The sequence below is a fragment of the Siphateles boraxobius genome, unplaced genomic scaffold (genome assembly GCF_051911475.1).
Source record: "Siphateles boraxobius isolate OS27281-9 unplaced genomic scaffold, OSU_SipBor_1 33, whole genome shotgun sequence".
In the NCBI taxonomy this organism is placed as follows: Eukaryota; Metazoa; Chordata; class Actinopteri; order Cypriniformes; family Leuciscidae; genus Siphateles; species Siphateles boraxobius.
Window position 1 is genome coordinate 6,532,114 of NW_027508953.1, and position 27,839 is coordinate 6,559,952.

General features: G+C 37.7%; 1 protein-coding gene across 4 annotated transcripts; it reads right to left on the reverse strand.

The window, feature by feature from the left end:
* Positions 1-27,839, reverse strand: chrna11 (cholinergic receptor, nicotinic, alpha 11). Of its 4 annotated transcripts, XM_077195169.1 has the most exons (11): positions 27,726-27,839; positions 27,429-27,556; positions 24,652-24,791; positions 24,170-24,214; positions 22,986-23,095; positions 21,890-21,969; positions 14,419-14,586; positions 12,695-12,889; positions 10,402-10,488; positions 9,514-9,623; positions 1-6,869 (listed from the first exon to the last, which is right to left on the reverse strand). In XM_077195169.1, the coding sequence occupies exons 2-11, from the start codon at positions 27,478-27,480 to the stop codon at positions 6,087-6,089; spliced, it is 1,770 nt and encodes a 589-aa protein (XP_077051284.1). In that variant the 5' UTR covers positions 27,481-27,556; positions 27,726-27,839; the 3' UTR covers positions 1-6,086. The 4 variants fall into 4 exon arrangements, with proteins under 4 accessions (XP_077051284.1, XP_077051285.1, XP_077051286.1 ...); XM_077195170.1 differs by lacking the exon at positions 24,170-24,214; XM_077195171.1 differs by lacking the exon at positions 27,429-27,556 and having other exon boundaries at positions 27,726-27,834.

Consider the following 27,839-nt stretch of genomic DNA (forward strand, 5'->3'; position numbering starts at 1 on the left):
TTTTCTTTCTTTTTTTTCTTTTTTTTTACAATATGAATATGATAAGCGACAGAACCGTAGGGGGTTGATATATACGTGGCTTTATTTCGTGCTGTAGCTCCGCCGGTTTTAACATTTTTATCCGTTATATTGTCATTTTCTGCTCGTCTGGCACTTTGCTTTAACACAGCATTGTTTCGGCAGCGACTTTCAGCATATTCTCTTTCACGTATGACGTTTATGGTTTACGTGGCGTGAGAAAGTAACACAAACCACGCAAAATACGATCAGAGCGGTCAGACTGAAACGGATTTTCAGAAATGTAATTTGAGTAGGATTTCAAACCACATATGGATGTACGTAGCTTGAAACGGATTTGTAAAATTCACATTTCATGTGATATTTTGCCGTTCACACTAAATAAATCTGATCGGATTTCTATTGGATATGCACAAAAATCGGATTTTGACTGACAGTGTGAACGTAGCCTACTCACAATGACTCTTACCTCACAGTTAAAACAGCCAATCACTTTTTTAGAGGCATCTCCCGATTGATTAATCTTGGGGGGGAAAAAAATACATTTAGCATGATTTGAGCTAAAGAAGCTAAATTGATTAAACCAGATTTTTATTTAAACATAATTTTGACCAAAATTAGTATGTGCTAACTTTGGGCTAACTTTGAAATGCATTTGCTGAGCACTCTTAAATATCAAGACTGGCTTAATGGTATGGGTTTTACTCAAACCCATTAGGCCTACTTGTTTGCCCAAACAATGGCAGAGTTTGGACCCCTTTACATGTTCAAGAAACCTGTTTGGAAACAGTCTATTTTTTCAGTTCTGTTTGGTGCTTCAGAAATTAAAAACAGCTCTAAAGGGATAGTTCACGCAAAAATGAAAATTATCCCATAATTTACTCACCCTCAAGACATCTTAGGCGTATATGACTTTCTTCTTTCAGCCAAACACAATCAGAGTTATATTAAATAATATCCTGGTTCTTCCCAGCTTTGTAATGGCAATATAGTCAAGTTGTAAATATAGTCAAAAAATATTGACAAACAACTAAAAGCTTATAGCTAATAGTAATATTCTGCCTTATGTTCATACATCCATTGTTTCTCTAAACTGCTTACTTGGTTTTTAACCCCTGTGCTGGAACCTATGGCCACAGGCTGATGAAACCCTGGAGAGATGGCCAGTCCATCACAGGGTTGACACAGAGACATCTGTACTCTCATTCACACCTACGGACAATTAAATCCACCTATCCTGATTGTTTTTGGATTGTGGGAGAAACTAGAGCATCCGGAGGAAGTCCACGCAGACACAGGGAGAACATGCAAACTCCATACAAAAAGGCCTCCTGGCTCAGTCTGGACTCGATCCGGGGACCTTCTTGAGTCACCTTGCCCACATACAGTGCCCTCCAAAAGTTTCAAAACACCCCAAGGGACCATTAACAGAGATAGCATTTTTTGCGTTTTAAAACGTACATTCTAGAGACGCAATTTTTTTTTTTAAAGTTGACATTTTAAATGGACACAGCATTCTAAAAATGCGCGAGTGCAAAGGTCAAACACATCCGTCCAGCGCGTTAACATAGAAAAACCAGTGGAAAAGCAGCATAGTGGATCGCAAAAACATATTCGGTTTGAACAACCCCTAAGGTTGTTGTTTTTAGCAAAATCAGTAGAAATATTTCTCAATCATTTTTTGGCATCAAAGCATTATATTATCTTGCAATTATTTTTAAAACCAACAATGATTTTCTTTTTGATTACATAACAATGGAAATAAATACAGACAGACTGTGATGCCTGATTACTGGATGAAACTGGCCAAGGTTAATTTTTTGAAGAGTTAAAAACAGATCAATGATATTCTGAATTCTTTAAAGGGGCTTTATGTACGAATTTTCATGAATTAATCACTTTTTGTATCGCCAATGTGTGAACACCTCATACCGAAACTTAAAAAACGAGACCTTCCCAGACTTTGTCTATGAAAGCATGTAGATTGATTTTTATATGAAGGCCTTCAGGGAAATCCAAAGGATGGCACTCCATAGAACCTTTCTTCAATTCAATAACACATGAAATTAATTCAGGAGACTCTCGATAGAGATAATCTGTACTGTAATGTCAATGTGTCATGCATACAAAATGGATTAATTCCAACTATAGTTTCACATAGCTGCATCTATAGTGTCAAATATACATTAGAATCAAACTATCATAAGTGTAATTTTTATTACATGTTTTGACATGATGCCGGTGAATTGCAGAGCTTGTCCAAACATATCCACATCACTATCATCGGATGCTTTCTTAACTCCTGTTTTCTCACCGTTGTCATATTTATTGTGTATTTATTTTGTTATTGAGAGGAAAGCACGCGGCACATATTTACATATTCATCTAAGCGTCGCTCTCAGCAGCGTGGATAGCCTCAATATGCTCATTAACAGTATATCGCTACAAAGGTATTTCCAACTTCTTTTTACTTCTAAGCTATGAATGAAAATCGTGACTATGGGGGCCTTGAATCATGTTCATTCTCTTGTACGTTAAGTGTGCAAAAATGCAAGTTTCTGTCTGTAGTTCAGTTAACATCCACTGGTGTCGCTAATAACAAGGGTTTCTGAATTACATATAGCCATTTTAATATATTATTTACTGATATGTTTTTTAGAGTTTGTGTTGACCTGTATAAATCCAAAAGTCACACAATAGCTATGTTTACATGCACCCAAAGAATCCATTTATAACCACATTGACATCAATTTATCTGATTGGGCTCGACCCGAATGAAATTTTGATATTTTGATCAACAGGAAAAAGCATGTAAAGGCATCAGTACCATGATGCGTATGTATGTTAACGAATGTGCGTATATTTACTCATCTCATCATTCTCATCTCATATCTTATGAACTGGTCAGTTGCTGAGACTGAATATTTACTAAATATTTGCTAAAAAAAACTTTTATGACATAACCGCTTTCTTTTAAGCAATGTCATCAAGGCAAAAATGACAATTATATTTGCGGTAGCTCTAGTCCCAGACAGCAACATAGTGTCGGCCTAGATCCGGCCCACATCTGGTACACATGGATTCCACACGGCCGGATCTGGGCCCACAATATGTTACTGTCTGTGGTGACATTATTGCAGTGGTTTTCACCGGTTCTAAATTCACTGGCATGCACTGAAGTTTGGTTTTAAAAACATGTAATGCACATATAAATGAATTTGTGAATCATAACGTTTAGGAATCATACAAACACAAATTTGTGAATCCTAAATCTAAGGAGCCCCTAAAGGGACCTTTGCAAAAACAAAACATATGAGGACTTTCGCGTACACAAAATAAACTTGTTGTGCACGCACATGACCTTTTTTTTCCGTTCTTACGCATTAAAATTTCCGGTGTAGATAAAAGTCATTTTGCGTCATTGCTACAGATGATTCGAAGGGGATGAGAGTGTGTTTTCCAGCTTAATTGGATAAGCTAAATTGTGTTATAATAAGGCCAATTATTATAATTATCGAGTCTAATATTGTAGTCTTGACATGACATTCATATGCATTCACTGCAAATATATTTAAAGCTGACCTTTCCTTTTAGATTATCAGTGACAAGTGTCATTGTCTATTATTACTGAAGACGAACTTTGAAAATCAGGTATGTCATCAGATATGAAGATTCATTCTGAAAATCTTTTCATTTTTTCAAAATCCCAAAATTACCAAGATTTATGCTAATATTGTGCAAACCCCCATTTTACCCAAGACATTTCCAAACATTTGTAGGACACTGTATGTGTAACAAGCAAGAACAGATTTACCTCATATTATTTTAAAGGTGCAGCAAGCGATTTCTGGTAAATGCTGTTGATATCTGAAATCACCAAAAAAATCACACCCCTAACTTGATGCCTCCACCACCACACTCACGTACACGCTATGCAACACATGCAAAGACTATGGTGGAATCTGCCGATGTGCCTGCCACCCAGATGTCAATAATAAGTTAAAGAAATTTGTGTTACTATGATAATTCAGGTCAAATGTCTAATTGTAATTTAGCTCTTCTACTCCTCCGATGGCAAAGTCAACCCTTCCATCCTAAAAAACAGAATGTTTTCATGAACAGGTTATAGCGATCACTAAAAGGGAACCAAAAGAAAAAAACATATATTAGGAGTATGTTATCTCACTTTTCGGACACACTTTGGGCACCAATGCTTGAAACGGACGGTGGATTAGGTATAGACATTCCAGGCGTATAATAATAATATTAATGCAAATGAACAAACCAGCGAAGATGATGACCACTGTTTGTATATTCAACAAAAGACAGCATATCTTAGTTCTGTGAAACACAGCAAAACCAACGTTACTCACGTATCAAGAAGAAATAAAGCAACCTCTGCTTCCGTTTTCAGGCCTTCCTGCTTAGGTCTCTCCAAGCTTCTCCGATATGAATGTGGGTCCTTCCTCTTGCCTGATTGTAACCCTTCTTTTTAAAGTTAAATTCCCCTGCCCTTTTCCTTTATTGTGTTTTCTCTGCCATTTCTCTCTTTCTATAGTCATTGTCTTACACACTGTGCTCTCTCTCCACCCCCATCATGCGTGTATTCGCCCCTTACTGCTAATTGCCTAAAAGTGTGTTTTGGTTCTCAGTCCGATCCACTTTTCAACAGCGTTTTTTTATTTATTTTTTTATTGCTTACTGCATCTTTAAGTGACAGTAGAGAATCAGGGCACAGTGACTATGGTTGTGGCTCTGCACCCACTTAGATATGCAGAAGATCATCTCTGCTGTTTGAGATCACCTCACACTGTCTGTCATTTCACAGAGATGATGGGAAAGAGGAAGGGAGATATAAGATTCTAACCATCTCTCCACTGTCTTTGTGCCATTTCTCCAGTATGTCTCAGGGGATTATCACTCTTTCTTCCCACACTCTCCCCTACTTCCTTTCTGCATTGTGTTTTTCTCTTATCTGTTTAGTGACAGATGCTCACACTGTTTGGCTTTTTGGGGCATGATGTGCTATTTCTTTCCAACAGTGAAGCCATACTTTTTCTTTTGCCAGTAAATGTTGCTGAGTCTCACTTACCACCGACCGCCTTCTCTGTCTGTTTCTGTCCATCCCTCTCTAATTCCCCTATCACTCTTTCATTTTCTTATCCACTTGTCTGATCTACTTCTTCAGCCCATCCTTCTTTCGTTTTGCGCTGACTGTGTCTCTTTCTCTAATACACTCTGTCTCATTTTGTCTTTCATTACCCGTGTTCTGCTCATGCCTCGTGTTCCTGTGAGGCCCTAATCTCTCCATCGGTCTATATCTCTGTTCACGTCATGAGGGTATTCCATCTCTCACTTCTTCTGTATCTCTCCATTAACTGAACCACTCAAACCCTCCAGCAGTTCTCCAAATCTCTCATCTGTCCTTGAAACAAGAGCCTTTTTCATTTTTTAAGAAGAGAATTTTTGATCTGGGTTCATACAAGCCATTCACTGCACGTCTGCCACTAGTATCAATATTAGTCTCTGTCTCGTCTGCTCTTTCCCTCCCTCTCTACTCGCCTACTCATGGATGAATGTTACCAAAATATATTTTGACATCATAGAGAAGTTTTGTACTGTGCTGGATGTTAGATGTACAATGTCACACAAGTTTGAGTAACACGACTGGCCATTCCTCAGAGGTTCATGTCGGGTTATGAGGCGTTTGACACAGTTGAAAGGTCATTAAGCAGTATTTTCACTTTTTTATGTTTCGTTTTTCATTCATTCCATAGCCAAACATTTTACCATATATCGAACCAACCCCTTTGTCATTTACAAACACCTTTCGGTGAAGGTCGTTAGCGTTCCAACAACAAAGTTCAGTCTGAGATCTCTGAATGGGCCTTAAATCTCCAGGACATCAGCCAATCAGAAGCATTCTCAATTCAGACCTTGGGATCCTGCATTATTCCAATCACAGTCTTGGGGAAAAAAAGCTGAGTCACTGTTTTGAGGAGAAGGATACTTCCCAATTACGGTCAAACCCAAGTTTCCCGAATGCACGTTCACTTTCGACACAGCAATCAGATGAAGTCCTTAGAAACTGCCTCCACAAAGTTAGGTGCCGACATAAGAATGGAGATGGTGCAGATGATGTTGAAAACGCTGAACGCTACCAGACAAAGTCTGTCAATTACAGCTGCAGCAAACTTCCACTGTTCGGCCACGCTTTCGTTCTCGTCCTGTCCGCGAAACCTATCTGCAACAAAGCGCACCTCTTCTAAAATAGCCTGAAGCTGTGGGTCTCCTCCGCCGCTAGTCCCCGAGCAAGAACAGCCTCCACCACCACCGGACACCGTGCTCGGACATCCCGTTGCCTCCAGATTGGGAGTGGGAGGAGGTGGAGGGCTGCAGAACTGTGAGGGCAGGTGGGGTGGCGGACTGGAGCCTACCGCTGGGGGCGACACCACCGCAGACCGCGGGACGCCTGACATGCTGTTTCTCTGCATGGACTCGGTGAGCAAGGATGGCGGCGAAGCTTCATCCAGGCTGGAGAATCCGATGTAGAGCAGATTGCCGTTGTTGTTGCCGCTGTTGGTCTGGTTGTGGAGATGGTGGGTGTGCCCAACGGCAGCGGCGGCCTGAAGGAGGCTCTGAGGATGAAGCGGGTGGAGCGTTGAGGACGTGTGGTGGTGATGGAGATCTGCAGAGGCGGAACCGGGTGCGTTTGGCAGGCTGCCGCTCTGGGAACCTGAAGAGCAACGTCGTAAGTGGGGGGCACAAGGAGGCCGCTCAGGGTCTTCGCCCTCACCTGGACGCTTCATGCGTAAAAACCAGGCCACCCACTGGAGCAAAACTACCTGAACCTAAAAGAAGGGAGATGAAGAGGGAGAAATGTGTAAAAGAGAATGGGCAATGGTGTTGTATAAACATTTTACACACCTTTGTGTATTAAGTAAAAAAATATACAATAAATCCAAACATGCAACACATTTTCTTATATATTTATTAGTGCTGTCAAAATGAACGCATACTTTAACGCATTAAAATTGATGATAAATAAAATAAAAGCCATCTACCATATGGATTTCTTAATGCTACTAGTTGCATTGTTGTGGATACTGTAAGGATTATTTATTCAATGCTGAATTAATAAAACTGTGTAATTGGAGATATTTTTAAAAAATGAGATTGGGAGATACCACATTTTTTCCCTCAAGCTAAAAGAATATTGTCTTTCTATAAATCTCCAATCTTACTTATTCCCCTATGGTACCAACTTTTAAAACCAAATCAGATTTCCCCCATTTCCTGTTTTCTCATTAAACAACATTAGTTTTGAATATTAAAAGTAAAATCCCCTCCAGCAAAATGTAAGCTGGCAATTTTATGCATGTATGAGAGAGCATGCATTTCACAGCAGTGCGCCAAGCCATTTTTAACTATATATTGCATGTGCTCTACACGTACAGTCTAAACAAAAGGATACAGCACAGTCTGCGCAAAAAATAAAGAAAATCCATGTATAGCGTCTGCTGAGTCAAGAGAAGAGAAGTTTTGGACAGAAAGTTGTTGTAAAACAGCAAAATATGACAGCAAGGACTATGACACAGAGAGAGATAAAGAGGTGACAAGCTGGAATTATTCAGTTGTACTGCCAAGTCCTGGCCAAGGAGATGCATAAAGCATGGCAAAATGTACGACTAGAGGGGATGGCACTGCTATCATTTGCGGAAAAACTGCAGTTTAAGCAACTAGGTCCTTCTTTGGCATCTTCACACATATTTTGGTGTATTAAAGGATCACCCAATGTGTTTGGCTACATAAACAAAATTAGTGTCACTAGTGCAGTATTAAAGACCTTACAGAATATATGTAATGAAAGAACAGGTATTACTAACACTCTAGTCTAGACAGTCTTTAATGAGTTTCTCTTTTATTTTCTTCTATAAATACAATTCTAGAAGCCCTTGAGTGTTTGACAAGTGTTGCAAAAACATCTTTCCCCGATCAGTATCCACCTTAGCCTTCCTTTTTAGCATCTTCTTCTGAACTGTATCTCTTTTAGTACTCTACATCGTAAGATTACAACCATTGCGTTATATAAGCATTGCTTTTTCCAGGTTTTTCAAAGAAAGTCCTGATGGACATTTTCAATAACTACACATGCCGAGCATTAGGTGTGAATGTTGTTAAAAGCTAATCCAAGGAGAGGATCCTAGGATGTTATGCTATGGAAAGCGCATCACTATTATTATTGCTCATATCTTGAGTTAGGGTTTAAATAAACCTCTAACCTTCAGTATTAATCCTCAACTCGTGTGGCAAAGGATGTGCTATTACTTTCCTAAGCAATGAGGCATGCAATTTTTGTCTGTTGCTGGAATAATTCCATAGATTTTTGGGGAGTTTGGGATTAGTAAGATTTTTTTTTCCTAATGGCTCGTTTCCACCGACCGGTACAGTACAGTACAGTACGATTCGGGACGGTAAACCTTAATACGGCTTGCGTTTCCAATGGCAACAGTACCCTTACTTGATACTCGTGGTGTATGCCTGAAAGTAGCGATCGACACCATTCTCGTGCGAAGAAAACATTCTCGACACTTGCTGTTTTTAAGAAGTGCTTTATAAATAAACTTTGACTTTGTACTGTACTGTACCGTACCGCTCGGTGGAAACGAGCCATGAAAGTGACATTAAAGATGTTGCAAAATATTTATTTTTAAAACAAATGCTGTTCTTTTGAACTCTCTGTTCATCCTGCAATCCTGAAAAAAAGTAAAATGGTGTCCACAAAAATATTAAGCAGTACAACATTAGAAATGTTTCTTAAGCATCAAATTTGCATATTATTATGATATCTGGAGAATCATGTTACGCAGGAGGGACTGGAGTAACAGCTGCTGAAAAATCAGCTTTGCTATCAAAGGACTTAAGTACATTTTAAAATATATTAAAATAGACAACAGTTATTTTATATTGTAATAATATTTCACTGTTTTAAATCAAACTGATGTGAGACATTTTCAAAAACATCTAAAAAATCTACCGACCCCAAACTTTTAAACGGTAGGTGCATATAGGCCCTTGAGACCACACACATTTTCTTCAGAAACATGTAAAAATCTAGTTTTGATGCAGAATTGATGTTAGTCTCCTTTGAGGAAATACACCTGTCAGCTTCCTCTTGTTGTTGCATTTGGCTTTGTAAGTGAATGGGGTTCGATCAGCGGGACCGGGGCACATCAGCTGAGCTGCTAATTGGCTTGCAGAATACGATCAAATACGGTCATTCATCAGCGCAGACAGATTGCAGATCTATATCCATCTGCATCCAATTACTCATTTAGTCCCCTTCTGTTGGCTTTATCTCTATTATCATTGAATAAGTAAATTACTGCTTTCAGTGCAACTGACATGTGAGACATTGTTGCTTGCTTAAAGGGAAAAAAGCATTTGTGAATTCAGGCACAGTGTATGTATGTGTTTGTGTGTGAGTAGACATACCCATTTTGGCATGTTCCCTCCATTGGGGTCATGATGGTGATATTGGAGCACAACCACAGTCGCAATAACTGACATTCCAACAATGATCATTATACTGGCAAAATACTGCCCTAAGAGAGAGACAAAGAGAGAAAGGAAGAGAATATGGTATGCATAACCTTTCATTTATTACTCTCTTAGCAGAATAACTTTTTATCATCCCGTCATACAAGCAAAAACCAGGGCAAATGTAAAGAGTGGCGCAGGGAAGAAAGGGAGAATGAGGAACAGATGAGTGAACCATAAAAACTCAATCATAAAGGAGAGGGGGAAGCAGACAGGAGAGACAAAGCATGGTGGGTGAACACTCTTCCAGCAAACGCATTTCTGAAGATTACATCTTTGCGGCTTCTGAGGGCCTATAAACCAGAGGGTGGGAAAAGAGAATGTGGGGTGAATTGCTTTTTTTTTTTTTTCATGGAGGATCATCTCTATGTCTAGTTCTGTTTCATTTTTATGTTTCTCCTGCTTCTCTCTCCTGACCTGCCCATCATTTCCAGTTAACAATCTTTTACGATTCATGGTGCAAATTACTATGAGAAGCCAAGCATACGGTTGCCAAGACTGGGGCTTTTGGCCATGATACAGAATAGCGATCAATTTATTATTCAGTGGTGCAGTGTGTGGATCTGAGCACACACAAACTATACATCCTTGTGCACTAAATTTTACATAACATTAAGTTCAAAGACTCGCATAAAGACTAAAATATTCAAAGCCCGGTGTTTTTATTTGCAAATGAACTAAGTGGGGCAGACATTCTAAAATATACTGTATAAAATTCAGAGGAAAAATATGTGCATTAAAAATATGTTAAAATATGCAAAAAAATGGACATGCATGCTTTACCTATTAGCGGGATGGAGTCTGAGGTTGCTGGCATGATCTCTGCCACCAACAACATGAAGACTGTTAATGAGAGCAGCACAGTAATACCTGTGAATGTATAAAACAAAAAGAAATGAACTTTATGAAACATACATGTCATTGCATATAATGCATTCTACACAACTGCTAAGACATTAATTGTTTACTGATATGTAGGTCTAAGCTGATTAATTGGTAAACATTTATAGTTTCTTTTCTTTAATTGAGTTCATTAAAATGTATGAAATGAATGTTTATTTAAGCTAGTTTCTGTAGGCTATCTCTTATTTACAATAAAACATGTCTACAACATTAGATAATCAGAAACATAAAAATAGTGTTTCCAAATCTTCTAATGGCAGTATAGTATATATTTACATTTGTATATATACATTATATATATATAGTAGGCATTAAATCTCCAACCCTGGAGTCTAGATATCAGCATCTAACACTGAAAAATCAATATCAGCTGACCACTAAAATAAATGCATAGTTATACAGCCTCTCTAGTTATGTACGACATTGGCACTTCATAAGATGCCCAAACACAGCTTCTTATTGGATGTAACTCATCTTGACAGAATTTGATTGGATCTGATTAGACGGCAGTGCAGGGTTTGATGGAGTGATACATAAAGTGAATTACATCAGGCCATTTCTCTTCCTCAATCGCTCTTTAGTTCAGTTCAAGTCATCTCCCTCCCTCTCCAGCTGCTATCCATCTCTTCCTCCTCTCTCACCACACACACAATCCATTCATCTCTATCTGCTGTTTAAATCTGCTTCCGATCTCTCTCACGCAACCTCCTTCCTCTTACATATGTTTTTGATCAGATTTATAAGTGCTATCTTGGCATAATGAAACCTCAATAAAATTGTCACCAATGAGACTAACTGAATTCATCAACAACAACAAAACACTCTTGGCTTTAAATCAGGGCTACCATTAAAATTTTAAACAAATTAATTCCATGATATGCTGATTAATTTCATGATATGCTGATTAATTAACTGCAATTATTGGAGCTTTCGCTGTTTGTATCACTCACTAACAGCTTGTGCATTAGTGACGAGGATGAGTGAGTCATTGAATCATTCACTCATCCGATTTGTTCAAAAACACAGATTCATTCATTGTTTGGAAATGTTTCCATTGGCAGAGCAAGAATAGAAAAAAATAACTGCCAATATCGCTTCAAAAATGTAAGTTATTCAAAGTTAACTTCTTGTTTATTGAACTGGTGTATAAAAGCAAAATAATAAATATAATTTCATTAAATTAACATTGCGTTTTTTAAAAGAAGTATCACTAAAACTCCCTTTCAATTTGAGGTAGAGGACTTTCTTTCTTTCTTCTGTGTAACATAAAAGATGATATATTAAAGAATGTTGGTAACCAAGTGGTTTTGGTACCCATTGACTTTCATTGTATTTTTTTGTCCATATAACGATGTTCCACAGAAGAAAGTCAGATTTGGAAAAACATGAGGGTGAGTAAATGATGACAGAATTTTCATGTTTGAGTGGACTTCTTAAACATAAAGCATATATTAAAAATGATGTATGAACTTTTTTTTAGGTCTATCCTAAATGTTCTGACACTTTTTCATCAAAGATTTTTCAATATTGCAGGCCTGATTCCTGGAAAGTGTAATGCATTCTTTCGCTTTCTCTCTTGCACACATCGACTCGTCCCTGCTTTAATTACATCAATAGATTAATTGGCCATATGAGTGTACAGCAAAGCACTTCCCTTCATCGTGCTTGCAGTGATACGCATTCTTGAAGTGAGGAAACTGCCTAATTTCCTTTCTCTTTGGTTGCTATAAGCTTCTGTCTTTTGCTTCTCCACTTAAATACATTTTGAATACCCTTCAGTTCACGCCTCTTTACATTTCCTGACAATCGTATCTAAGGTTCCTTCCATACCATCTCTGATGACAGTTTTTTTCTTCTTTGAACTGTATGCTTTTTGATGGTAAAGGTCTCTTGACAGAGAGTGGGGGGGGGGGGGACATGTATAAACCCCCTTGATGTGAACCAAGAGTTCATTTGACATGACACAATCAGGAGATATCATTGAAATGAGCACCCTCCATTTTCTTTCGCATGTTCCAGCTCTCTGTTCTGTGACTAGACCTTGGCAAGGCTGTGGAATAATTTTTCTGTTGCATTGAAATATGCCAAATATGCAAACCTATACACCCTTCTTCTTCCAAATCAATCATGTTTATTTAAATAATATGTAGATAATCTCTTTCTTTCTTAATACCTAGTGAGATCTTCTCTCCGGAGTCGGCAGGCAGTAGGAAGATAAGCAAGGTCATGGATGAAAGGAGGACACAGGGAACGAGAAGGTTCAAGGCGTAGTAGAGCGTCCGTCTACGCATGGTCACCACAAATGTCACATCTGGATATGGTTCCTTACAGCAGTCATAGTACAGCTCGCTTCTTGAGCCAGGCACACCTGATTAGACACAGCATGTGAGGAGAAGAAGAAATATATAATGATGAAGGTATATATAAAAAAAAAACATGTTCAAAGAGATGCTGTTGTCCTCAAGAGCGGCCGATGCTGCTCTTCCACCTTTGATCTACTGGGGGGAAAAAACATCCTAATCAACAGAGGCAAGAGGCAAGCCAGAGGCAAGTTCTTATGAGACTGAGCATCATGCTTTTGTATGAACATCATTAGAGAGCTCCTCAAAACTTTTGTATAACGTCCTCTATAGCCTCTCAAGAACGTGAAAGGAAAGTAGGAAACCAAAACTATAGGGGGGAACAACTAAAAGAAAGAAAGAGACTGAAATAAGATGCTATTAGATATGCTGCATCAGATTTGACATCTATTATGTTTGGTCACGAGAGACGAAAGAACCAATGGCGCGTTTTGTCATTAATGTTGTCCATTTCATAACTTGAAAACAACCAGCAAGGATTTTCTTCAAAAATGCATCTTTTATGATCCATAGAAGAGAAAAAAAACTCTGTGGTGGTGAACAACATGGTGTTGAGTAACTGACAGAAGTTTCATTTTTGGGTGAACTATTCATTTAAAGTAAGCATGGTTAACCAACTTGCAGCTTAGCCAAGGTGAACTACCTGCCTGCTTTAACCAGGGGCCGGTTCCATAAACACAACCGCTATTTTCAGACTGTGACTTAAGAACTAGTCTGGCCAACTAGCAGTTAACCAAGAGCAAACTGCCTTACTTTTTGGATTCAAACTAAACCAATCTACATTTTAAAAAGTTATAATGAGTCTTGAGAGAGATGAGAGAGACTAGTCTAAGCAGTTTTTGCAACAAGTCACAGGTTGAGCTCAGCTATAATGGCTGTGATCAAGCAAATTAACTACCTAAACCAGTTTGGACAAGCTAATGATCATATATAAACAAGTCTGACCTCCGGTTTTAATTACTACCATGAGCTGGTTTTAATTCAATACGGTTTGTAATGTTTTTTGTTCTTTTTAGTATCGAGTAAACGTGGAAGAGTTCAAGAGTGTGACTGGCATGATATTACAGACGTGAACAGCAAGACAGAAGCAAAATAGCGAATTGAAGCAAGTCAGAAGAGGGTCCGTGAGAGACAGAATTGTGCAGTGCAAGATTTTTTTCCAGTCCGCTTCCTCTTATCCACACAATTTAATTACATTCATTTGAATACTAACAGCCTCGTCGGATGGACTATGAATGAATATGAATGGACATGAATTTAACAAGAAGGGCTGGAGATTTTCTTTTTCAATTCTAAACCAGATTCCTGTTCTATATAGGTGATAAGAGTTATTCTCAGGCCTGTGAGCTCTACTTAAAACATTTTTACTTTTTGCAGAATGCATTTTAACCATTTAAACATGCGGCTGCCAAACTGATCTCTCACTGCCTGAGTCACTGCCAGTTACTACAGCAACACAAAGCACACATCTGCCTGTAGGCGTTATGTTTGCTTGATCGTGAGAAGTTTACAGGAGATGTTGTCTGAACCTACTCACCCACAAGGTCCCATTCTCCATTGGGCATGTAGCCAGAGATATCAGCCTCATTCATCTGGAGGTCGAGCAGCCATCCGTCAAACGTCCACGAGCCAAATTTAAGCTCGCACTTCTGGATGTCAAACGGAAACCAGCGTACATCCACGTTGCAAGTGCTCATGAAGATACCTGTAATGAAGTGAAGAAATAAGAGAAAAAAATATTTATGCTTTTCATTCTGATCCAGAGTTAGCATGGAAACTGCCTGAAGAATGTACTGTTTTCAAAATACCACACTGTCTCTTCATCAGCGCCGTATTGCAACAGCCAACTTCAAATTAAATCCAATTGACCTTTTCACTCGAGTAAAACCAGACAGTTAAAAGATACAAATTCAGAAACGGCGGAGCCGTAAAAAACACCATTACATAAAGACCTTTATGCACAGTACGAATACCCAGGCTGACACTCTCATTATTATTACACACACACACAAAGACACCAGCTAGATGAATCATATCACTAACTAAATAGAATCGCTCAAGTTTAAATACTGCAATATAGCCAGATAAACTCATTATTGTTTCCAACAGCTTGCAAATAGGCCATTTTGAACCCTGAAAATGAGAATAATGACAGACATGGATGAGATAATGAGTGTAATTTGTTTTATACCGCACAGCAGTCGAATCCACCACCTCAAAGAGCTTCCTAATCATACACTTAGATATTTATTGAAGAAATCACACTTGAGATGGAACAGAAGTCTGAAAAGGGAAGCTCAATAGGGCTTATGTTGCCTCCGAACACTGATTGAACAATCCTGCAAATTTTCACAGAACAGCACGCCATCAACCTTTTACAGTGATTCTCAGGGAGCAAACATATTAGAAAACATAAGGACAGAATCACCACAGATGTGTAAGTGAACAAGACTTGTGCTTCAGTGAGATTATTGAAGAACAACTGCAAGCTGCAGCACGTACACTTTTCAATTGCGAAGGTGTTTCGAGTGATTGCTAGGTGGTTAATTAATGGCCCTAAAAAGAGCTCATCCTGATTTCAATCATTTACCAAACTAATAGCACATATCACTCGTGTACCAGTAGGTATCATTCATGCCTGTCGCACGAATTGAGGGTAAACAGAAGTTTAATACTTAGGCTTAGTTTGTTCAAATGAGCAACAGTAATAGTGATGTTTGTTTGCCTTAGAAAACGCCTCAGGATTGTATAAGTAATTCAAAAGACAAGTGCATTTCAAATGTAAAAAAAAAAAAAAAAGTTCTTCCCCTTACTTTGATAAATTCATTGCGTTTGAAAATTAGATTCCAGATCTGAGAGAAAAAAAGAAAACAGTTAAGGGACTACATTCAAATAAATGAAATATTGATCTCCCAAAAGAAAGTGACATTTTTCAGGCCATACATTATGTTCTGCTGTACTGACCCCATCCACAAATCTCTTCAAACTGATTTACACTGCTTCAGAAAGTTCCTAAATAATTCATCTCTGTACTGGGCCTCTGATATGAGACACAAGTTTCCCTTTAATCTCTGGTACAGATGAAGACCAGAAAAGTCTTCTGAAAATGGTCCCAGCAACTCAATTCCCAGTTTGGGCTTCCAAAAAAATAAACTACTTGCTTGGTCTGATCATACCACAATCGTAAGCCACAAACTTCATCACTTCCTACCAAAGAAAGGACGAGAGCAAATAGCTTGTTCTAGATATGGGGAAAAGATGAGCCAACAAAAAATGTATATGTTTCACATGACAAGAAAAGTCAGTAGTTCATGTCAACTACCCATTTGCTATGATACTGTCATCCCTGGCTATGGCTTAAAAAAAATGTTTACCTATTTTCAGCTTGGTTGAAAAACATTGCTTCGATAAGTAAAAGCACAACTCTTCTCAACAAACTGCATAAAGTCTCGATTTAAATGGCAAAGTTTAATATCTAGTATTTCTATTTAAATCCCTAACCCTATAAGTATGAGCAATTTGCCTTATAAAGCGTCACTAATTACATTTAGGCCTACTTATGAAACTGGGGGTCTTCAATGTGGCTAAGATCCAATTCCAGTCCTAATACATTTGCAAGAAGATTATTTCTTCTTCTGGAAAAAAAAAGACAGTGTAGTAGGCACAAACTAAAATATGCCTACCCGCTGACAGTGAAACTTAGTGGAGGTGGCCAGTGTGCGACTCACTTATAAAAATTAGCCAGTATTGTATTTTTTAAGGTTTCACATCCACAAATATCATTCCACTTAGAATTACTCAGCACTTTGACTGACACACGCTTTTGAATTTGCTAACTGGACCCTCTGGTACCTTGACATTTAGATCATTAGAAATCGTATCCAGCGCAGTTTACAGTACACTCAAGAGCACAATGGTAATTTTTTTCAAATCAGTCTAAATCTAAATCGATACAGGACTTAAACACAGCTCAGTCTAAACACCTTAGATCTCCGCTGGATTTTTGTTGCCTTTCTTTTCCATGTCGACGACTTCTACTCCAGGGAACCAGGTGACTAATCCTAAAAGCTAATCAATAACAACGGCTAGTCAGCTAGCAAACCCACTCCCGTTAAATGGATTCTTCAGATGAGAGGCATGGGGCAAGCAGTACATATGCAGAAAAATATTGAATGAGATGAAGCAGGGAAGAGCAGAAACCTCTAGCTGAGTGAAGCAGTCGGTGCATGCTAAAAAATGTTATGATTCAGGCAGATATACAATATATGATATATGATATGCATGTATTTTTACGTATTTCACTGGTCTCCACCACTTTTTTTTTTGTGTGTGTGTGTGGCCTGGGAAACCCTACCTTATGGGGACAAAATTAAAAATGTAAAAATGCAGAAAGTTTTCTGTGATGGGTAGGTTTAGGGGTAGGGTTACTGTAAGGGAATAGAATATACAGTTTGTACAGTATAAAAATCATTATGTCTATGGAAAGTCCCCATAAAACATGGAAACACTACATTTTGTGTGTGTGTGTGTGTGTGTGTGTGTGTGTGTGTGTGTGTGTGTGTGTGTGTGTGTGTGTGTGTGTGTGTGTGTGTGTGTGTGTGTGTGTGTGTGTGTGTGTGTGTGTGTGTGTGTGTGTGTGTGTGTGTGTGTGTGTGTGTGTGTGTGTGTGTGTGTGTGTGTGTGTGTGTGAGTGTGATGGGGGGTTGGGTGATTTTAATTTTAATCTCAACTACCCATTTTAATTTCTCTGAGATTAACAAAGATACAGAACCAAAACATGATCAAACCCTTTTTTTTTTTTTGGCAAAAATACACAAAATGCACCAAAAACACATCCCAACTATGTGTAATACACACATGCAGGGACGGTAGTTTGCTTTAAATCTGTCAGAAAAATGTGAGTCATCAGCCCTACAGGGCATATCCTGTCAGTATCAACAGGAATTCCAGCAAAATGTGCATGAGTCAATATTAGACTAGAGTGATCTACTCGGAAAATAACTCTGCTGTCATCACACATTGCAGATCCTTCTAAATGAGTCTCTAATTCAGTGCACACTTATAGCAGCTGTGTTCATATCATTCAAAATCAGAGTACTGAGAAATCATGAAACCTTTCAAGAACATGTTCAGTTCACATTTCAGCCCAAATTTAAAAAGAAAGAAAATCTTCTTTTTTTTAAGTCAGAAAAAAAGAACTAAAAAGTTGCAAAAATGCAGAGATCTTTTTCTTGCAGGATTTTGTTTTCATTATCTGCATGACAATTAAGCAAAAATACATATATTTTTTGCTGCAATTTGAATCACAAGCCTTCAATAGCCACTAAGCCACACGGTAACACTTTAGAATACTGATCTATCATTAAGAAATAACTACACAGGAACAAATGAGTAACACAATATTAACACTCTAGTATTAACTAACAAGAAACTTTGATTAATGAATTAATAAATAATAGTGCCAGGTTGAAAGTCGCACTTCACTATTAGCTAATCAATAACTACAATTTTTTCATACCTCCCAGAGGACTATAGGTTTTATAGTTAATGTGAATAATGCATAATGTATAATTAATTCCAATGTTACGGTCATGATAACCCACTAGTAAGTATTCCCAATTAGTACCATTAGTAGTATTGCCAAATCCTTCTAAAGGAACTACTAATTATTTGGATCAGTATTCTTAAGTGATGATCAAGGTAAGCTTCTTGTAATGATTGTTACCAAATCCTTCGGAAGCAATTACTATCCAAAACCTTACAAAGACTTCAGTTTACAATGACTTCAGTAATCACTACGGAGTTATCATGCTTTTCACTTTAGAATACTGATCCAAATAATTCCTTCTGAAGGATTTGGTAATACTTGAGTCATTACTAGTGGGTTACCATGATCTTCACTTTAAAATTAAATATGCATTATTTACATTAATTATGAACCTGTATATAGTAGTTCTTAGTAGTCATCGGGCATGTATGACAAAATAGTAGTTATTGATTAGTGAACTACCACATTTAACTGAGCGCTATTACTTACTAGTTTGTTAATCAGGCGCCGTATTTACAAAACATTTTATCTTACCACTAAGAGCTCTCCTAAACGGCAGTAAAAGATCTTAGTTAAGAGTTTTCTCATAAAACCTATTCCCAAAGCTGCTGAGACCAACTTTTACTAAGGAATAGAAAGATGTCTTAAGCTAAGAGTAAGGGCAGGGTTGACCTCGTTGCTATGGATGATGTAAACACGCTTACCAACTATGACCACAGTGATTGGCTGATGGGGGAGGAGTCTCTGTCAGTAATATAAATATTGTAGAGGTATCATGTTGCCATATTCAAATACAGATTTTAAAATAAAAATGTTGCCATATTCAAATACAGATTTTAAAATAAAAATGTTGCCATATTCAAATAAAGATTTTAAAATGTAAGCTAAGTGTCACTAATTAAACTAGTATATGTTCAGCTAATTGTCAGCCTCTAACATGTCTGCATCTCAAGAGATTGCAGAATTCAATCAACAAATTATGTTTTACAATCAAAGTTCGAGAGGAGCATGTTCAAACGCTCTATCTAATCAGCTTGAGAGGATGTATATATACACAGCCAAGAGCCGACTCACCTAGTTACCTCGACAGTTCTCTGCATCCCTCCGCCATTTTTAAGAGTTTCTACTAAATCGGCAAGTTGTTTTGTGAATACGGCCCAAGAGTTCTTTGTTAGTTAATAGTAGTTACTAGAGTGTTAAAAATTGCGTTACTCATTTGTTACTGTGTAGTTACTCATTAATGACGGAACAGTATTCTAAAGTGTTATCAGCCACACCTCGACAAAATTAATTGCGATTTATGGCTTTGATTAAAGTGAAAACTAAATATGAGAAATTATTCCTGTGTGTATATATATATATTTATATTAGGTACACCTGTTCAACTGTTTGTTAATGCAAATATCTAATCCGCCAATCACATGGCAGCAACTCAATGCATTTAGGCATGTAGAAATTGTCAAGACGATTCGCATCGGAATGAGGAAGAAAGGTTATTTAAGTGTATTTGGACGTGGCATGTTTGCTGGTGCCAGACGGGCTGTTCTGAGTAATTCATAGGATTTCCTTTAGGGTTTATGGAGAATGGTCCGAAAAACTGAAAATATCCAGTGTGCAGGAGTTCTGTGGGTGAAAATGCCTTGTTGGTGCCAGAGGTCAGAGGAGAATGGGCAGACTGGTTCGAGCTGATAGAAAGGCAACAGTAACTAAATTATCGTTGTTACAACCAAGGTTTGCAGAAGAGCATTTCTGAACGCACAACACATCAAACCTTGAAGCAGATGTGCTACAGCAGCAGAAGACACACCAGTTGCCACTCCTGTCAGCTAAGAACAAGTAACGGAGGCTACAATTCACAAGGGCTCGTCAGAATTAATAGAAGATTGGGAAAACCTTGCCAGGTCTGATGAGTTTTGATTTCTGCTGTACATTCAGTAGGGTCAGAATTTGGCATAAACAATAGGAAAGCATGGATCCATCCTGCCTTTTATCAACGCTTTAGACTGCTGGTGGTGTAATGGTATGGGGGATATTTTTTTGGGCCCCAAAAAAATGGGCACACTTTGGGCCCCTTAGTACCAATTGAACCTCATTTAAACAGCGCAGCCTGACTAAGTATTATTGCTGACCATGTCCATCCCTTTATGACCACAGTGTATCCATCTTCTGGTGGCTACTTTCAGCAGGATAACACGCTATGTCACTAAACTTAAATCATCTCAAACTGGTTTCTAAAACATGACAATGAGTTCACTATATTTAAATGTATAAATATGTGGTAGATTTGCAGATGCTGTAACACCTTTCATTGTAAGTGTGTTCTCATCACCATCCATGTGTATAACATCACTGACTGACACAGTCGCCTGAACAGTTGCAGCAAATAAGCAAAGCTTTATTTTGCATCAGAATTTGTCTCTGTGTGTGTTCTTTGGCATCGGTCCAAATCACTGGATTACCAAAATCTGTTCACACCCACAAGCCAAAAGTGAATAAACATATTTCTGAACACAAGATGTGAGACTTTCTCTCTCTATTTATGTTTGTCTTTTCCTCTCCTCATCTCTCTGCCTGACTTGACTTCAAAAAGGCATTTGATTTCTGTTTGATACTGAGGGACTGGATTGCTTTAATGCAAGGAAGAGAAAAGCAGCGCTAAATTGCAATGAAATCAGCATGAGCAGCAAATACGAGCCATTGGGGCACGATCTGCTTGTGATAGCGAATGTGTTTGCATCTGCAGTGACTCTGAGGGTTATTTAAAGACTCCAGCTTCATTGCTGAGTGAGTTGTTGTGTATGATTCTGCATGTGCGTGCAAGAGAGAGAAAAAAAGATGTTTTTCTTCACAGACACGAGCTGAAGAATCGCGTGACTGGAGAAACCATGTCATTGCTTCAGCCTGTATTTATACACACAATGCATATATTTTCATCAAAGGGAGATTTTCGTTCTCATTCAGTTTTCCAAAAATAAACGTAATATGCATTTGCAATGCATATAAGCACTACTGCCCTCAGAGGAAATAAAGTAGCTGTAACATAATTCATGAACTCCCTATTTCCTTTTGCACCATAAACGTCCCTGTTTCTGATGTGCAAATCTATAAATTGATGACCCATGAACCATCATTTACAATGGAACATGAAAGAGGTTTCTTTGATTTCCATACTCGGTATGCAGAGAACTCTTTAATACTTAAACGGCTTCAAAAAACGTCTTTTCATCTGTATAACTGCACTTCTACCGGCAATATTCATGTGTGCTTTAACTGTTGCACTTCCCATTAACAAGATGACCTTTTCGAATTCCTTTCAATGTTCATTTCCATGCAAAAATCATTTTATAGCCTAACGCTTCACTTTGAATGCCACTGGTGTTTTTGTGTTATGAACCGCAGCTTACTATTGCTTTTATCATTAAATGCGACATAAACCTTAAGAATAAGCGTTCACACTGACCTGGAGGCAACCAGTTGCAGTAGCCACTGGAGTTCACTACAATATTCGACTTGAAGGTGGAGTCAAACTTGTCATCTGCACTGCAAATGAAGACAAGATGAATATTTTAGACATTTAGGTTTAATATTTAGCATTTTTATGTTACATTAATACAAACAGTATGGAAAGGACAGGAAATTATTGGGGAGAGGAGGAGGGAATGCAGGGATCAGGAAAGACAGATTTGAACCATTGAGCACTAAACAAACATCAATGTTTACATTCAATAACGACAGACAAAGACACAATTAACAGTCAGACACAGTAAGGACAAAATCTTGATGCAAATTTAGGTAGTCATCAGATTTAGGGCTTTGATTAACTCAAAGTGGAAAGCAAATATGAGAAAAGGTTCATAAGGTTATAACTAGGTATGAATGAATAATGTGCCTTTCAAAAATTAGCTTGAGGCCATGCTTAAATTTAATGTACAACTAAGCAGCAAGCTCCCATGTGAATCAGCTCTGAGTTAAAAAAAAACAGAAAGTCTACAGCGAAGGATGATAATAGGCTGTTTGGACACCAGCTCTTCGACTAAACGATCTGCTTTTGCCCAAGGACCAAATTTTCAGTTCATTGATCTGTAGTTGCTCTTCTGTTTAGCTTCACAGTTTGAATTATGGCTCCAATACCGCAATTCTCAATCACACGCGCACAAACCTACGTCTGCTGATTCTGATTGCCAAGGATTCTTTACCCATGCACACGCAGGTTCACATTTTTGATGTTGCAGTTGAATGTATATCATTTCACAGAAGGATTTTTTTCTTATTCTTAAGTGTCTGCCTGCATGATCACTGTAAATACTGGGTTTCAGATCGTTTACTGCATATCTCTTTGAGGGACGTACCATATACTTGTTTTCATTTAGCCAAACACTTATTTCCCCAAACCGACTTACAAATGAGAAGTATTCAGATACAAGACAAAGATGAAAATAATGTATATCCTGTAAAAGATCCCTAGAGGAAAACAAAAAACTTACAGGGGAATAATAATACTATTCAATGCAATACTACTGAAAAGTCTGGTTTCATAAATATAAATGCTTATATACCTATTATACAGCAGGATGTCCGGTGTCCAGACTTGGTCTGTGGTAAAGCGAAGGTTTTTGACACCTGGGTATTCAGATTGGTTCCACTGAAGGTAATGATCATACCAGTGCTAAAAGATATATAGAGAAAGAACCGTTTCAACACACGTACATGTTCTAAATTAGTATGCTTTAGAAGGCCAGATTTCATAGTGGCGTAATGTTGGTTACCACAAAAAAATTTTTTGACTTGTGGGCTTTAAAAAAAAAATCAAGCTTACAGTGACTCACTTACAATGGAATTGAATGCAGAAGTGTAAAATGTTTAGTACTTTCATAAAACCTGTTAAAATGTGTGTTATTTGAGATTTAAAGCTGTTGAAATCATTTCTGTCAGGACCACTATCGTCAAATACGGTTGACAATTAGCATACAGTTAGGATTGGCGGTTTTGTTCTGTTCTGGGCAAGAACTCCCTGCACTTCCATACAGCCTAGCATTGATAAGAGCACGGAGAGCAGCAATAACCCCTCTTAGGGTAAACAGAACAGAACCTAGATGAATGTATTGCATAAATCATTAATTAATTTTAATGTACAACAGAATTGGAGAATTTTAGTCTGATTCAGGGGTAATCAGAATGCCAAATCATGACTGATGAGAGGAGCTGGGGATGGAGGAGGGTAATTACCGCCTGAGAAAAACTATAGCTGTTGATAATACTGAAGGAGCTTGTATGTATACAGTGATAGGCATCGTATTCCTATAGGTAGACGTGGATCAGCTGAGAGTCAGCTGATGCGAGCTTGACTAACGTGACCTGCCAGAACTGACACTGCGCTTGATTTTTACAGATTTTTTCACATTAATATTGTCATGTCAACAAAGTTGTAATAGAAAAGAATAGTAAGTGATTCGTTTTGTGACGTGATTATTGGTCTCATTCACTTTCCTTTGTAAGTGCCTTACCCAGATTATCTGTTACCCAGATTTTGCTTATTTAAAGAAAAGGGAGGACTAATTGAATTTTGTCCAAATTTTGAACACATTTTTTGGGGGTTTATAATAACATCATGCCACAAATGCAATCAACTGATCATAACTTGTACTGACCCTAGATCAACTGATGTCATTGATAGATATATTGATAATACACCAGGTCTTTTATCTATGTAAATACAAAAGTATACTAAGACGTGGCTTACCATGTTAAGCCAGATATTGGAGGTCAGTACTTGATTTTTCTCATCCTGTATGAGCAAAAATATTTAGAGTGAGTTTAAAATCCATTGTGGGCTTAATGATGAATGTCACAAAATGACAACTATAAACACCACTTAGGGAGTAAAATCAAACTAGTGGCAAAGTCACTTCTGGGTTTTCAGCTCTAGCCACATTCAAAACATATTTTAGACAAATAACATCAATATGTTGGTGATGACAAGAAAAGGGTAAACAAGGTGAAACAAACGGATAAAGACTTTCATGAAACATCTAGAACCAGATAAAAATGTAATTTCAGACAGATTCAGAAAGCAGCATGCATAGCATTTGAGAAGTATATTGCATATGAATTTCTACAAGACCAGAGGAACTAGATAAAATACACCTTGCCTTTCATACCAGATAGCCATACTCCATAACCCAGGAAGACAATTAGAAAAAATGAGAGAAAAAAGTGACTTACCACATCCATGATCTGTATCAAGCTCATAGACAGAAAGACAGTGAGAGGTTGAGAGTCGTTGGCAATAGGCCTCTCCATGGGGTTATAATCCTTCAGGAGGTTTTTCAACAGGGTCCGCTGGTATGGACCTTGCACTGACACTGACAGAAAGACATGAATGTACTGTACCACCCAGAACAGACACTTCAAATCAAGACATCAGTTTACTGAGCCAAGACACACGCAGAGAGACACTTAGTATGATGACAGATGTATCTATCTATATATCCATCAATCTTTCAATATATATACACACATCTATCTATCTATCTATCTTTCTATCTATCTATCTATCTATCTATCTATCTATCTATCTATATATATATATATATATATATATACAGTATATAAAACCATCCATCTATATATCAATCTGACAGACAGATTTTAAAAATTAAATTATTTCTGCCTAATATATCCCAAGAAAAGAGGTTAAAAAGCAGTGTGAAGAGTCTGTATGAGCATGGCATGTGTGGATAAGGATAAGGTATGACTGAATGGAAGAGAATACATTTATCTTAAGGTTAAAAGCAAGAATGGACCCGCTCTTGAATTTATTACTCTCATTCACACTTGAAAAGCAGTACCAGCCCCCAGCAATAACAACAGATTTAATATTAATAGATTCCCACAGGCATTCTCAACTGACTATGACCACTAGCAGCAATGAACGCATAATATAGTGCTTGTAGCATTACTGACATGAATAATCCTTCAGGGCGATTCTGTGTTGTTAACCAAACGTATCAAGCAGCATATGACAGGTTTTCCCTACAGCATCTACAGGGCATGAGACTCGACACAATCCAAAAAAAACCTTGGCTGCATAATTACTAGGGTTTAGAAATAAATAGAAATAAAGGTGGAGGGATGCCATAAGCATTGTTTACAGGAGTGAGATAAGCAGCTGTATACCCTTACAGTGATTGACAGAATTAAACAAAAACAAAATGCCTCCCTACCTACACATTTGAACCTCTTACTCTTTAATCAAAACATCAAATGTGTAATTTCAGTAAGGGCCACGTGTTCACCAATAACTTGACACTCAATCAAGAAGGGTAATTAGACCCAATAAATTATTTATATTCAAGGATAATTCAATTTAATAGTTAAAATGTTCCTTCACCATGTCAATGACTCTATATCTATAACCTTTTCTCTGGGAATTATATTACATGGTTTTCTTAATCAAAAACCAGAAAGATCCACACTGAAACATTTAAGGGGAGGTATTTATTGCTTTCGAATATCTTTCAAATTGTATATTTTGAACTATATATAATATAATATAATATAATATAAACTATAGATAATCACTCACTCACAGGCACAAACTGATCATATGAGTTGCATTGATATGTTGTTTGTAGGAAGCAGAACGAATAAAAGAAATATCTGTTAAAAAAATTAAGTTTTTAAAACACAGCAAATGCATATATATGAAGCAAATGTTCTGTTTGGGATCTGACAGACTTTATTATACTGATTATTTTTTTAAATAACATTTAAATGAATATTATTTAATAATATAGCATTAAAATGTCAGGTTGATACTGCATAACTTTGAGAAACAATTATAAAACTTACAAGTATCCTTCTTGAAAAACGTTTTTATAGTAGTCAAAAATAAGAAAAAATGCATTTCATTTTCAAATGCAAAGACTGTCTCTTGCATGCAATTTAGTTTATATTGATTTATTTTACTTGCCTACAGTGCGTTTAAATAGAAGCAACATTACTAAAATGAATACCAGACATCTTTCTGTTAAGTGAAGGTTTAAAGCTAAAGTAAATTTAGAATTTTTTTTTAAAGTCAGCTCAGAATCCTATACCCAGAAACGTAATTTCTATCAAAACACTTCATCTTCAGCAACTATGAAAACATGAAGATCCATTATTATTATTTCTATCAAAACACTTCATCTTCAGCAACTGTGAAAACATGCAGATCCATTATTATTATTTCTATCAAAACACTTCATCTTCAGCAACTGTGAAAACATGAAGATCCATAATTATTCTGTGATGTGACATTTAAAAAAATTATGAAGAGAATTACATATTACAGTAAGAGAATGTACGTGAAATTAATCCAAATGACCTGGTGTGAGATTGACAACCCAAATAAAAGTTCTGCTTTATGACCGACATGTGAATAGAGAGGGAAAGAATGAAAAAATAGAGAGAGGCTTTCCATGGCAACACACACACACACACACACACACACTCCCTCTTTAGTCTTTCTACTCCACTGCAGCAACATGTCCATAAAAACAGCCGGAGAACTGAATCTACAAATGCATTCTGTGCCTCCGTCACCTCCATGCAGTCTCATGTACTCATGAATTTAGAGGAATGAAAGAGAGAGAGAGAGAGAGAGAGAGAGAGGGGGGGAGAAGGTGCAATTTATGATTGCAGCTTCTAATTCTTCATGGCAAAGCAATTTTGTCTCATTCTCCTTCTTGTTCTCTCTGGTAGAATCTGATTCCCCCTCAATCTCTCTCTCTTGACCGCAACAGTGGTTAAAAAAAAAACCTTGAAACATCTGGGGGCACGAGGCAGCCAAAAGGTAAACCGGTTTACAGAGCACACATAAGCTAGAACCAAAAACAAAACAAGATTATAAGCTGCTTTCTCTTAAATGTGCACCTGCGTTCAAGTCTACATCTTTTTCCTGAATAATTGTTTCATACACACACAGATTTATGTACATGTGAACATAGTGAGGAACCTACCCTGAATCAAAGCGGAGATCCCACAGAGAGTGAAAGCCAAAGAGTGCCACATTCCAGGAGATATGAAGGAAAAGCAGGGCAGAAAAACAGGAATGTGTTCGGATATGGAGAGAGGAGGAGGAAATATCCTGGTGGAGTGAAGGAGAGGAGAGGAAAGCAAGAGCTGACTTGATGCAAGCAGTGGACAGAATAAATGTGGAAGAGAGAGAGAGAGAGAGAGAGAGAGAGAGAGAGAGAGAGAGAGAGAGAGAGAGAGAGAGAGAGAGAGAGAGAGAGAGAGAGAGAGAGAGAGCTTACCCAATGATGTCGGCAAAAATTGCAGCGAGTGAGAGAAGAGGAAAAAAAAGACCTGATTGATTTGAGACTCACAAGTCAGCTCTCTCTCTCTCCTCTGAGATCTCTGAGATTCCC

Bases quoted from the DNA above. Each gene is read 5' to 3' on its own strand.
- chrna11 (XM_077195169.1), bottom strand. From the start codon at position 27,480: ATGTGGCACTCTTTGGCTTTCACTCTCTGTGGGATCTCCGCTTTGATT. The intron at 10,489-12,694 runs GTATTAAGAAAG...ATACATTCACAG, and splicing joins CGGAGAGAAGATCTCACTAG to GTATTACTGTGCTGCTCTCA. The intron at 9,624-10,401 runs GTAAAGCATGCA...TCTCTCTCTTAG, and splicing joins AGACTCCATCCCGCTAATAG to GGCAGTATTTTGCCAGTATA.